The sequence below is a fragment of the Nomascus leucogenys genome, chromosome 18 (assembly GCF_006542625.1).
Source record: "Nomascus leucogenys isolate Asia chromosome 18, Asia_NLE_v1, whole genome shotgun sequence".
Classification (NCBI taxonomy): Eukaryota; Metazoa; Chordata; class Mammalia; order Primates; family Hylobatidae; genus Nomascus; species Nomascus leucogenys.
In genome coordinates this window covers 101853504-101866701 of record NC_044398.1, presented here as the reverse complement: position 1 = coordinate 101866701, position 13198 = coordinate 101853504, and the positions used below count along the sequence as shown (strand labels likewise).

General features: G+C 63.8%; 1 protein-coding gene across 3 annotated transcripts in view; it reads left to right on the top strand.

Annotated features, from left to right (window-relative positions):
• Positions 1 to 538: 538 nt before the first annotated feature.
• CACNA1H (calcium voltage-gated channel subunit alpha1 H) overlaps positions 539 to 13198 on the top strand; it is a 26618-nt gene continuing 13958 nt past the window's right edge. For all 3 annotated transcript variants that reach the window (XM_030798295.1, XM_030798294.1, XM_030798292.1), the window contains exons 1-14: positions 539 to 651; positions 773 to 906; positions 1265 to 1362; positions 3908 to 4067; positions 5181 to 5496; positions 5643 to 5735; positions 6585 to 7374; positions 8935 to 9380; positions 10035 to 10186; positions 11046 to 11231; positions 11948 to 12065; positions 12221 to 12376; positions 12731 to 12821; positions 12974 to 13182. In XM_030798295.1, the coding sequence (XP_030654155.1) occupies positions 559 to 651; positions 773 to 906; positions 1265 to 1362; positions 3908 to 4067; positions 5181 to 5496; positions 5643 to 5735; positions 6585 to 7374; positions 8935 to 9380; positions 10035 to 10186; positions 11046 to 11231; positions 11948 to 12065; positions 12221 to 12376; positions 12731 to 12821; positions 12974 to 13182 (3042 nt within the window). In that variant the 5' untranslated portion in view covers positions 539 to 558. The remainder of the gene's footprint in view (positions 652 to 772; positions 907 to 1264; positions 1363 to 3907; positions 4068 to 5180; positions 5497 to 5642; positions 5736 to 6584; positions 7375 to 8934; positions 9381 to 10034; positions 10187 to 11045; positions 11232 to 11947; positions 12066 to 12220; positions 12377 to 12730; positions 12822 to 12973; positions 13183 to 13198) is intronic.

Sequence of the window (13198 nt, the reverse complement as noted above, 5' to 3'; positions counted from 1 at the left end):
CCTGGTCAGGGTGGGGCCACGCAGCCCTGGGACAGGGGCCCCGAAAAGCCTGCCCCGAGTGTGCGGCCGTCCAGGCCTGGAGAGTGGGACGCGGAGTCCTGTCCGGTGGGTTGCATGGCGGTGCCCTGACATTCTCCCTGCCCTGGGGCCTTCCCAGTTGCGCAGGGCGCCCTGTCTGCAGCCTGGGCCCCATGTGGGCAGCTAGGCCCTGGGAGTCTTGAGTGGCCCTCACTGGGGCCTCACTCCCGATGCGGCCAGCGCACCGAGGGCTCCTGCACCCCGCTTTCCTGATGAGCCAACTCCGGGGGCCTAGGGGCCGGGCCTGGGACGGAGACCCCCCACGGAGCAGAGCCCGGCCAGGCTCAGGCCCCGGGCGCCACCTGGTGGCTGTTTTCGGGAGGGGGTCCCCCAACCCATCGTGGACGCCCCCACGCGCGCACACCCATGGCGGGGCACAGGCTGACGGGGCGGGCATTTGGAGGGCCCCGTGGGGGCGGGCCGCGGGCCGCACCGGTGTGCTCCTTAACCCACGGCGACACGTGGTTCGAGCACGTGAGCATGCTGGTAATCATGCTCAACTGCGTGACCTTGGGCATGTTCCGGCCCTGTGAGGACGTTGAGTGCGGCTCCGAGCGCTGCAACATCCTGGAGGTGAGGGGCGGGGCTCGGGGTGTGGCGGGGCTGGGGGCGGGGCGAGGTTCAAGGTGGTGCGTGGCGGTGGAGGGGGGGGAGCGGGCTGAGCTGAGCCGTTCCATGATCCCTCCTCCCGCAGGCCTTTGACGCCTTCATCTTCGCCTTCTTTGCCGTGGAGATGGTCATCAAGATGGTGGCCTTGGGGCTGTTCGGGCAGAAGTGTTACCTGGGTGACACGTGGAACAGGCTGGATTTCTTCATCGTCGTGGCAGGGTAGGCGCCGCCTTGGAGAGGCCACAGCGCTGGCGAAGGGGCCCCGCCCCACCCCACAGGGATCCCTGTGTCCCACCTGTAAAGAAAAATGGGAGGTGTGTTCTAGAGGGATCCAGGTAGAGCCAGGGACCCTGTCTGGGACTCCGGAGACCCTCCCTCCCGGGCGCAGGTGAGGGAGGTGGCCTCCTGGTGTGACCAAGTGTGCTCCTGCTACCTTGGGGCCCATCCTGGCCGGTAGAAGGTCCTCCGGGTGCCGGGCTGGCCGGCTCGATGCCTGCCCACCCTGCTGTGCACCCCAGCCCCACCCCGGGCCACCTGGGCCCCTCGTTGAGCTGCTCCCCTTCGGCCCCACCCCCAGCATGATGGAGTACTCCTTGGACGGACACAACGTGAGCCTCTCAGCTATCAGGACCGTGCGGGTGCTGCGGCCCCTCCGCGCCATCAACCGCGTGCCTAGTAAGTGATCGGCCCCGACCGGGCTTGAGACGAACAGGCCTGCATGTCTGCCAGCCCTGCAGAGCCCTCGAAAGGCACAGAAACACAGGACTGGGAGGTGAAGGTTACCAGGCACTCCGGCCCCAGCCCAGACCCCAGCACTGGGGTGGCCCCTACCGCTGTCCATGGGCCTTGCATGTCAGGGGAGAATCAAGCTGGCGTGTGGGGGGCAGTCAGCAATCACAGGGTCCCTGGCTCCCACATGGCCGAGTGACAGGGGCCACTCTGAACCTGGGGTTCCTCCTTTGCATGGCATCTAGGATAAGGCTGGGGGCCAAGCAGATCCCTGGTGGCTTTGCTGTCTGGCGCATTCTGGTGTGGCTCACGGCTGGTGGAGGCACTCTTGTGGGTGTGGGTCAGCTCATCTGAGGGCTCTGTGCAGCCCCGCCTTCACACCCATACAAGCGAGGGGAGAGCCTGACACCTGTCCTGAGGACAGCTCACCCTCCCCACCCACCACTGCTTCTGGCCCCCACCCTCCTGCCAGGATCCCCACCCAAGGGAAGAGGGGAAGCTGGCTGGCCAGGGCTGGGCCTCCATGTCCCCTGCTGAGCAGCTGATTTTCTAGAAGGAAGGCTGGAAATCCTTCAGGACTTGGCCAGTAGGTGTGAGGAGGGGGCCTGGTGGAGAGGAGCTGCTGTGTGTCTGCTGTGCGCTGGGCGTGAGGGGAGGTGGAGGAAGAGCTTCCGGGAAGTCACATGCCTGCTTGTTTGGGAAAGATCCTGTCAAATCCGGGCCACCCACCTGCATCAGGGGATGGGGTGGGATCGTTCTTTAAAGCACTCAGGGCTGCATTCAACTGCTCCAGCTCCTGGGGGTCGGTGTGGCCCCCACGAGGCTGTACCAGGCGCGAGTGCATACTGCGTGTAGATGTGGCCCCATGTGTGCACGTGCGGGTATAACAACCTTTCTGGCTGCCTGACCTGGGTCCTGGTGGCCATGGCACTCAGGGCTTGACCTGCAGCAACCCCCCAAAGTCACAGACCCCCAAGACTAGGCACTCCTTCCCATGGGGCCTCTGGCTTCCCGAAGGGCAGGTGGGTCATCCTTGTGCCGCTGGTCCCTGAGCCTGCCGTCCACTGCCTGCCTTGGTTCTACTCTGCGGCTCAGATGGGGCTTGAATACTGTGTGACTGAGCAACTAACTGAGCCTGAACCTCAGTTTCTCCTGGAATAGTGGAGAACAGGGGTACCCTTGACCCCAAGGGTGGCTGAGCATGTGGTGAGGGGACGCATGTGTGGCTCTTGGCCCTTTGCCCGGTACCCACCGTATGCTCAGTCTGCACACCGGCCTGGCCCCACCTGTTGAAGCATGAAGCAACCCAGCACACACAGCCCCTTCCACAGATGTTTACTTTTCCGGTTAAATTCCCAGAGTGGCCCTAATTGTCGCCAACAGCCTGGCCTCCTGGGGACCTGCTCCTGCCTCAAGGAGGGAACTAGGGAATTCTTTCAGGGTGAATAATACGCTCCTCATAATGAGGACACGTTCAGGGCAGCATCCCGTTCTGTTGGCTTGGGGTCCACTCTGACCTCTAGATCATCTGTGATCTTTGAGGCAGTTGCGGCCTGGCCAGGGCAGTGCTCACTGATTGTCTGCTCCTGTCGGCTCTTTTGACACTTCAGTGCTCCTCCTGGCTCTGACTCACCCTTGTGACCTGAGGGACCCGTTTTGCCATAGATACCCCTGGGTGCTGGGTGAGAACTCAGTGTCCCCAGGTTCCCGGCCCAGGGCTCTACCTGCTGCCTTAGCCTGGCCCTTGCTTAAATTTGAGGGAAAGGACATCTTGAGGGACCAGGCCCAGGATGGAGCGAGGGGTGCATGGGGCTTGGCTGACCCACTTGCTGGATTAATCTGGAGTTCACGTAGCCCATAGCACCCAGGAACGATGGCTTCAGTGCTACCTCCTGAAAAGCCACTGCCTGTCCTCCCCACCGCCTCCAGCAGCCTCTCTCTGAGACGGGGCTCTGCTCTGGCAGGATTCTCACTGGGAATCAGACAAAGTTTTCAGGATCCCAGACCTGCTGCAGAGACCCCAGGAGGCAGCCCACCACCTGAGGTTCTGGGGCCCCCGAGGCTGCTGCTGCCTTGATGGCAACTTCAGGGCCGCCAGACAAGCCTTGAGGGCCACTGGGCTCCGCCTGGTCATCCCGAGCCTGAGTTGCCGCGGCCAGTCCCCTGCCTCCACTCCTGCTCCTCCACACCCCAGCCCTCCAAAAGCAGCAGACCTGCTGCCCTAGGATGGTTGGAGGTGCAGACCTGGTGCCCCTCCGGATGCATGTCAGACCCCAGGGTGTCAGCGTCCCTGGAGGCCGGCGGTGGTAGGGGGGAGTCCTGATCACACTAGGGGTGCGGGAAAGTCACCAGGAGACGGCCCGAGTCAGTGTGCGGTGGGCATGGACACCCACTGTGAACAGTGGACGGGGCTCAGGGGTCCCGGGAGGGGCTGCAGCCCTGAGGACACTCCTGCAGGGCTTAGTGCCAATGCCGACCCTGCTGCCTACAGGCATGCGGATCCTGGTCACTCTGCTGCTGGACACGCTGCCCATGCTGGGGAACGTCCTTCTGCTCTGCTTCTTCGTCTTCTTCATTTTCGGCATCGTTGGCGTCCAGCTCTGGGCTGGCCTCCTGCGGAACCGCTGCTTCCTGGACAGTGCCTTTGTCAGGTGCCCAGGCCCCGCCCCCGTGAGGCCCCTGCCCAGATGGCCCTGCCCACCATGCAGATAATGCGCTGTGGCTCCACCCAACACGGTCTCTGCCCAACATGGCTCCGCCCACCATGTAGTCACTGCCCCCGCCACGCCCATCCCCAACGTGACTCCGCCCCCATGTCACCCCCCCCCCCCCCCCCGCACCATCATGGCTCCGCCCAGCTTGCAGTCACCGCCCCACATGGTTCCACCCACCATGCAGTCAAGTCACCGCCCCACATGGCTCCGCCCACCTTGCAATCAAGTCCCTGCCTCACGTGGCTCCGCCCACCATGTAGTGGCTGCACTTAGCGGCGCCACAGCATATGCCCCACCCCCAGTGCCTCCTTCTCTCGGCCCCCAAGACAGGTTACTCCCAACGCTTCGTCCCCTCCCCACACCCCGGATCTGTCACATCTTCCCCGGGGTCTCCCCTCAGCCCTCACCTGCGTCTCCCTCAGCCCTCACCCTGGGGTCCCCTCAGCCTTCATCCTGGGTTCTCCCCTCAACTCTCATCCCAGAGTCTCCCCTCAGCCTTCACCTCAGGGTCCCCTCAGCCCTCGCCCTGGGGTTCCCTCCGCCCTCGCTCTAGGGTTCCCTCTCCTCATCCCTCATCCCAGGATCCCCTCCCCTCATCCCTCACCCCAGGACCCGCTCAGCCCTCACCCCAGGACTGCCTCCTCTCCCTCACCCCAGGGTTCCCTCCCCTTGTCTGTTGCCCCTCGCCCCTCATCCGCTTCCAGGAGGAGCTGAGGTCTGAGCCTGGGTTTCTGGCTCTTGAATCTCCCTCCCTGTTTCTCTGTGCTGTTCTTTGTTGATTTCTCTGTCCATCCCTGTTCCTTTGTGTCTTTTGTCTCTGGACTTGGGCTGAGGAGAGTGTGGTTTCTACAGCACCACTGTGTTCTTGACCCTGGTCCTGGCTGTGTCCCCTGATCCGGGCCTTGACCCCTGGTCCTATCATGCCCCCTGACCCTAACCGTGCCTCCCTAACCATGATTGGTCCACTGGCCCTGATCCTGATCGTGCCCCCGACTCTGACCGTCCCTGACCCTGATTGTACCTCTTGGCCCTGGCTGTGCCCATCCCCAGGAACAACAACTTGACCTTCCTGCGGCCATACTACCAGACAGAGGAGGGCGAGGAGAACCCGTTCATCTGCTCGTCGCGCCGAGACAACGGCATGCAGAAGTGCTCGCACATCCCCGGCCGCCGTGAGCTGCGCGTGCCCTGCACGCTGGGCTGGGAGGCCTACACGCAGCCGCAGGCCGAAGGGGTGGGCGCTGCACGCAACGCCTGCATCAACTGGAACCAATACTACAACGTGTGCCGCTCGGGCGACTCCAACCCCCACAACGGTGCCATCAACTTCGACAACATCGGCTACGCCTGGATCGCCATCTTCCAGGTGGGCGGCAAGACGGTGGGACGGGGACCCTGGGGCACGGCAGGGGAGCGGGTGCAGGACTCGCCCCCCCAGCCCAGACCCCAGGGGCACGGGGAGGAGGAGGAGGAGGGGTCGCACGGGCCCAAGTCCAGCCACCGCCCCCGCAGGTGATCACGCTGGAAGGCTGGGTGGACATCATGTACTACATCATGGACGCCCACTCATTCTACAACTTCATCTATTTCATCCTGCTCATCATCGTGAGTGTGGGCGGCAGTGTTCGCGCCATGATGGGCCCTGGTGTCAGCTGGCTGGGGGTGGGGTGGGGTACCTGGGTGGTCACAGGGGCTCCTGTCTGGCCTCCAGCTGAAGGGAGCACACAGGGGAGGGAGGCAGAGCTTGCAGGGGTGGTGAGGTGCGGCTGGGGACCCCAAGAGGCCATGGCATCACTTAGGGTCCAGGCCCATGGGTGCTGGCTCGGGGCTGAAGAGCCAGGAACACCTCTGGGGAGTACGTAGCCTCCCAGCACGGCTTTCCACGGCGTGTGTGGCCCCAGGTGTGCTCCTCACCTGGTCCTCTCATAGGCCCTATGGGGTCCCAGTAGAGTCAGGTTAATCAGGCCGAAGACGTCTGTGGGGTCCTGGGTGTACCTAGAGTCACCCTGTGAGGACCCAGCAGGTAACAGAAGCAGACAGACGTCCCCGGCTTGTTCTGAGAGAGCAAGCGGAGAGAACCGTTAGAGACTTGCTGCACGCTGGCCCGTGCTAAGGAGGAAACACGCCTGGGGTGCTGGGGAGGGGAAGGGGCCACTGTTGAGAGGGTCACCTCAAGGGCAGGCCTGCAGGCGAAGGAGGGGCTGGGCCACGTGGAGAAGCAGGAAAGAGGGTTCCAGGTCTTTTGTCCAAATAGGCACAAAGCAGCTACCGTATGCCGCCTGCTCCAGACGTGGGGACTCAGCATTGAACACTGCAGCAACCTGCCCCTAGCAGGGCACCCCGCCCACTGTACCTATGGCGTGGCCCCCATGCGAACAGGCAGCACACAGTAGGGCTCAGTGGTGAATCAAACTTGCTCGCTCACTGCCTCCCACCCGCCCGCCCCCGTCACAGGTGGGCTCCTTCTTCATGATCAACCTGTGCCTGGTGGTGATTGCCACGCAGTTCTCCGAGACGAAGCAGCGGGAGAGTCAGCTGATGCGGGAGCAGCGGGCGCGCCACCTGTCCAACGACAGCACGCTGGCCAGCTTCTCCGAGCCCGGCAGCTGCTACGAAGAGCTGCTGAAGTATGTGGGCCACATATTCCGCAAGGTCAAGCGGCGCAGCTTACGCCTCTACGTCCGCTGGCAGAGCCGCTGGCGCAAGAAGGTGGACCCCAGTGCCGTGCAAGGCCAGGGTCCCGGGCACCGCCAGCGCCGGGCGGGCAGGCACACGGCCTCGGTACACCACCTGGTCTACCACCACCATCACCACCACCACCACCACTACCATTTCAGCCACAGCAGCCCCCGCAGGCCCGGCCCCGAGCCAGGTGCCTGCGACACCAGGCTGGTCCGGGCTGGTGCGCCCCCCTCACCACCTTCCCCAGGCCGCGGACCCCCCGACGCAGAGTCTGTGCACAGCATCTACCATGCCGACTGCCACATAGAGGGGCCGCAGGAGAGGGCCCGGGTGGCACGTGCCGCAGCCACTGCCGCCGCCAGCCTCAAGCTGGCCACGGGGCTGGGCACCATGAACTACCCCACGATCCTGCCCTCAGGGGTGGGCAGCGGCAAAGGCAGCACCAGCCCCGGACCCAAGGGGAAGTGGGCCGGTGGACCACCGGGCACCGGGGGGCACAGCCCCTTGAGCTTGAATAGCCCTGATCCCTACGAGAAGATTCAGCAGGTGGTCGGGGAGCATGGTGAGGACCCAGCCCCACCCCACGGAGGAGGCGGGGGGACCGAGGCAGGGTGGGCAGGGTCTCCAGTGTGTCATTCCCACACCCACTCTGGGCACTCTCATGAGCCCAGCTTTGACTCGTGGAACAGGCCAGCTATGCCTCTGGAGCCCATAAGAAGGGAAAAGAGGCAGGTCCCGCCCCGACAGTGCCAAAGCAAGCCCCCAGTGGCCCACAGCTCACAGCAGGAGTGGTAGCCGCGGAGGTGGGATTCTGAATCTGACAAGGCCTGTGAGACCCTCCTGGGCCAGCATCCCGTTGCCCCTGCCTGGCCCCGAGAGGAACCGTGTGCTTGTGTCCACAGCCTGGACGCCTCCCTGGAGGACGTGCAGCGTCCTTCGTGCCCATTTGGCCATTGAGGCTGGCCTGCCTTCTAGGTGGGGACACTGAGTGGGGGAGCGTGGGGGAGGCACCATCACAGAGTCACCGAGAGTCAGGAAGAGAGGCTGGCGTGGGGTTCTCCTGTGCAGGGCCTGGGTCCATCAGGGAATGGAAGACCCCAGGACCCCCAGATGGTAGGGGTCCACACAGGCCTGGGGGCCCTTCCTGGTTCTATAGACAGATGTAGAGACACAGGCAAGGGTGTGTCCGCCGTGGTGGGGACAGGTGTGAGCGAGGGTGCCAGGATGCTGTGTGCCCTCATGCACAGGTACCCAGGGCGTGCAGGCAAGAGCGTCAGGGGCACGTGCTTCTAGCCCTTGAATTGTGGGAGTCCAGCTGCTGTGTCGTAAGAGGCACACGGGCTCTAAAGACGGCGTGAAAAACATGAGAGGACGGCTCGTTGGTCATTTTCATGTCAGTTTCGTGTTGGAGTGATCATGGTTTGCTCGCATCGAGTCAAACAGAATCCCGTAGCTAACTTCGCCTGTGTGCTGTGGCTGCTGGGAAGTGGCTGGTGTTATATGTCTGTGGATGGCACAGCCCAAGGCAGGCAAACGTCTCTGCACATAAGTGTGTCCCTGCCCCAGTACGTGAGCAGGAATGCGGCTGTGGGGGTTGGGTGTGTGTGCCCAGGTGTGTGTGTGAATGTGCCCAGGTGTGTGCCCAAATGTATGGCTCTTCTGATGTCTGTGGCTGCTGTACCCACGAACCAGTGGGCTTAGAACAGTGGAAAATCACTCAGCTCTGGAGGCCACTGGTCCCTAATCTAGGCCTTCCTCTGGAGGCTCTACGGGAGAACTCTCCTCGCCTCTCAAGTTCTGGCAGTTTTGCCAGTGCCTGGCTTGTCGACACATCCCTGCGGTCTCTGTCTGTCTTCACGTGGCTCTTTGGTTTCTTCTCACTGGAACAGTCGTGGCTCAGGGCCCTCCCTATTCTAGGATAGCCTCATTCCTCATTGTAACTCATGACACCTGCAAAGATCCTACTTTCTGTGAAGTCCACTCGCAGGTTCTGGAGGTTGGACTCTGGATGGATCTTTCTGGGGGGGCACGTTCACCCCACCGCTCCTGTGTGTGTGGGTTCCCGGGCCCCCGTGGCAGCACCACTGAGTGGGCCTGCCCCTGTCTGTGCCCTCTCCCGCAGGACTGGGCCAGGCCCCTGGCCATCTGTCGGGCCTCAGCGTGCCCTGCCCCCTGCCCAGCCCCCCAGCAGGCACGCTGACCTGTGAGCTGAAGAGCTGCCCGTACTGCACCCGTGCCCTGGAGGACCCGGAGGGTGAGCTCAGCGGCTCAGAAAGTGGAGATTCAGATGGCCATGGCGTCTATGAATTCACGCAGGACGTCCGGCACGGTGACCGCCGGGACCCCATGCAACCACCCCCTGCGACGGACACACCAGGCCCAGGCAGCCCCCGACGGCGGCGGGCACAGCAGAGGGCAGCCCCGGGCGAGCCAGGCGGGCTGGGCCGCCTCTGGGTTACCTTCAGCGGCAAGCTGCGTCGCATCGTGGACAGCAAGTACTTCAGCCGTGGCATCATGATGGCCATTCTTGTCAACACGCTGAGCATGGGCGTGGAGTACCATGAGCAGGTGCGGGCTGGCCTGGCCACGGGGTGGGCTCCCTGTCACGCCTGCAGGGCCTGGGGAGTCTCAGGAGGCTGCCAGCAGCCCCGATGCCTGAGCTGATGGTAGGACGGTCAGGCAGGGCCCCAGAAAGCCGGGGATGGTGAGGATGGGAGACCAGGTGTGCCGAGCCTCCGCTGGAGGGGAGCTCCTTGGATTCCTGGCCTCCTTTCTAGACGGCAGCTGATTAGGCTCCTTCTGAGATGCTGTTGCAGCCCTCGTGACCCCTTGGGTCTTGATGCAGCCAAACCTGCTCCCAGATCAGTGCTGAGGAGGGGTGGGAGCCGAGGGTGGGGCCCCAGATCAGTGCTGAGGAGGGGTGGGAGCCGCGGGTGGGGCCCCAGATCAGTGCTGAGGAGGGGTGGGAGCCGAGGGTGGGGCCCCAGATCAGTGCTGAGGAGGGGTGGGAGCCGAGGGTGGGGCCCCAGATCAGTGCTGAGGAGGGGTGGGAGCCGAGGGTGGGGCCCCAGATCAGTGCTGAGGAGGGGTGGGAGCCACAGGTGGGGCCCCAGATCAGTGCTGAGGAGGGGTGGGAGCCGAGGGTGGGGCCCCAGATCAGTGCTGAGGAGGGGTGGGAGCCGCAGGTGGGGCGCCCTGAACTGTCCCCATCTCTGCCTGCAGCCCGAGGAGCTGACTAACGCTCTGGAGATCAGCAACATCGTGTTCACCAGCATGTTTGCCCTGGAGATGCTGCTGAAGCTGCTGGCCTGTGGTCCTCTGGGCTACATCCGAAACCCGTACAATATCTTCGACGGCATCATCGTGGTCATCAGGTGGGTCCTCACCCTCTCCCCAGGCCAGAGGGGCCCAGGAAGCTCCACTCTGGCAAAAAACCCACCTGCAGAGCAAAACCCTGTGTACAGGAGGAAGTGCAACGGCAGCTCTTTGTGACAGGCCGTGGGAAGCAGGTGCTTGGTGACCCCAGTGGCCCAAGGGACTGTCCTGGGCAGAGTCCCCTCCCCAGACCCTCTGCTTCCCTGCAGGCACAACAGGGTGCACACCTGTTAGGTCAGCTGCATCTCGGATGTTTCTAGAAACTGGCGGAGCTGTTCCCTGCAGGAACAAAGGTGTGCTGTGGCTTCAGGGCTGAGCTGTTTAGGGCTCAGGCCCACCGAGAAAGTCCAGCTTAAAAGGCTGAATCGTGCTTGCTGCTAGGGGAGCATTTGCTGCCACAAAATTAAACCAGAAAGGATTGGGAAAATTTGAGGGGAAACTCCCCCCGTCTTCCCCTAGGAGGATGTTCATCCCTCAAGAGTGGAGAGGGGTGCGGGGTCTCACACCCCGGGGCAGGGAGGGAGTGAGCAGAACGGACAAGCCAGGTCTGGCTGTGGAAGGCCCACGACAGGAGAGCGCCCTCGGCGAAGGAGCTTCCCCGACCTGGCCAGAGCCAGGCTTCTGCTTTCCCGGGGGGCGCTGGGGGCCAGGTAGCCACCGGGGCCGTCAGCAGATCAAGCGGCTTTTGAGGTGTTTCCGCAGCTGCTCATGCGCCTTGATGCAGCCAGACCTGCTCCCGTCTGTGGGATGCCCCACAGGTCGCTGTGGCTCCCTGGCTGCTGATCCTGCTTCCAGTGGGAGGAGGGCCCGGCATCAGGGATCGTGGCCCCACTGACCCTCACCCCCACCCGTCCGCAGTGTCTGGGAGATCGTGGGGCAGGCGGACGGTGGCTTGTCTGTACTGCGCACCTTCCGGCTGCTGCGTGTGCTGAAGCTGGTACGCTTCCTGCCAGCCCTGCGGCGCCAGCTCGTGGTGCTGGTGAAGACCATGGACAACGTGGCCACCTTCTGCACGCTGCTCATGCTCTTCATCTTCATCTTCAGGTGGGCGCCCCCCCCCCGGCCCACCCAGTGTCTCACCCCAGGGCAGCTGGGAGGCAAAGGCCCAGGGCACCCCCCAAGGAGAAGGAGCCGTCCCACCACCAGCCCCAGAGCATCTGCAGACACTCGGCCTCCACTGCCTTCATTTGAGAAGCACTGATTGGGCACCTACTGTGTGCCACGCGCTAGACATGCAGGGAGTCAGATGGCAGGGGTCAGAGATGGGCCGCCAGGTGGACAAGCTGGGGACTTACTCAAATAAGAGCGCAATACTGGGGATGGGGCGGGCACCAGGCTCCAACTGGGGTGTTCTGAGCCGCCCGCTGGGTGCCAGTCTAGCCTGGAGCTCAGGGTCGGGGTCGGCTGGAGTCTAGGCAGCCAGGCAGGCAGGCCGGGCTTTCACACTCCAGAGAGGCTGAATGAGGCAGGTGTCCCAGGTTCCAGTTGCCGCCCGAAGCCAGAGTGGCCTGCCTGTGTCTGTCCCGCCTCTGATCTCGGTCCTCTCGCCTATAGAGCGGATACTGCTGAGTTGTAGGGGTAGGAAGTCCGTTCTAAGCCAGAGAGCTCGGGCACCCCAGGAGGGTAGGAGGCCAGGAGAGCCGAGACGGGCAGAGCCGGTCCTGCCCCTCCCTCCTCCCACCCCCCTCCCGCTCCCCCACCTTCTTCCCCTCAGCACACCCCTGCTTCCACCCTCAACACGCCCCTGCCCCCGCCCTCAGCATCCTGGGCATGCACCTCTTCGGCTGCAAGTTCAGCCTGAAGACAGACACCGGAGACACCGTGCCCGACAGGAAGAACTTCGACTCCCTGCTGTGGGCCATTGTCACCGTGTTCCAGGTAGTGCCCGGGGTCCCCGCAGCGGTGCTGGGTGCTGAGTCTGTCCCCAGAGAGGTGGATGTGCCGTCCTGCGCGTCCAGAGCTGCCTCCGTCCCAAGGACTTGCGGGCATTTTGGGGCTGGGCTGACCACCCCAGGCCCCCTGTTGTCCCCCAGATCCTGACCCAGGAGGACTGGAATGTGGTCCTGTACAATGGCATGGCCTCCACCTCCTCCTGGGCCGCCCTGTACTTCGTGGCCCTCATGACCTTCGGGAACTACGTGCTCTTCAACCTGCTGGTGGCCATCCTCGTGGAGGGCTTCCAGGCGGAGGTGAGGGGCAGGGAGAGGGGCTTCCGGGAGAAGGGGTTGCTGCCAGGAGGGCAATGAGAAGAGAGAGGGGCTTCAGGTCGAGGGGAGGGGTGTGGGAGGCCTGCCAAGAGGTGAGGGATAGACAAGGGAAGCTGGCTGCCACGATGAGCCGGGAGGCCAGGAGCCCAGCGGAGTGGGCAGAGGTGGGTCTGGAGAGGCAGATTCCTCACCTCCCTGCCTACCCTGGCAGTGACATCATCCTCTGGGCCCTTCTGTCTACACCCCATCTCCCGGGCTGGCCCAGCTTTGTGTCCGGCATGAAGGGTCCCCGCTCACAGGGCCCCTCGTGCCTGCCTTGTGCTTTGCGGGATATAGGGCGATGCCAACAGATCCGACACGGACGAGGACAAGACGTCTGTCCACTTCGAGGAGGACTTCCACAAGCTCAGAGAACTCCAGGCCACAGGTGCGTGTGGTCACTGGATGGTCCGGGTTGTAGTGGGTGGAGTACGCCAGGCTGGCCGGGCGGGGCCCCCATAGGGCAGTTCCTAGGTGGGAGGATTCCTGGCCCTGGGAGCCTAGCAGCTCTAGGGGCCCATTCCTCCCTCTGTCCCGCAGAGCTGAAGGTGTGCTCCCTGGCCGTGACCCCCAACGGGCACCTGGAGGGACGAGGCAGCCTGTCCCCTCCCCTCATCATGTGCACAGCTGCCACACCAATGCCTACCCCCAAGAGCTCGCCATTCCTGGACGCAGCCCCCAGCCTCCCAGACTCTCGACGTGGCAGCAGCAGCTCCGGGGACCCGCCACTGGGAGACCAGAAGCCTCCGGTAGGGACCATCTCCT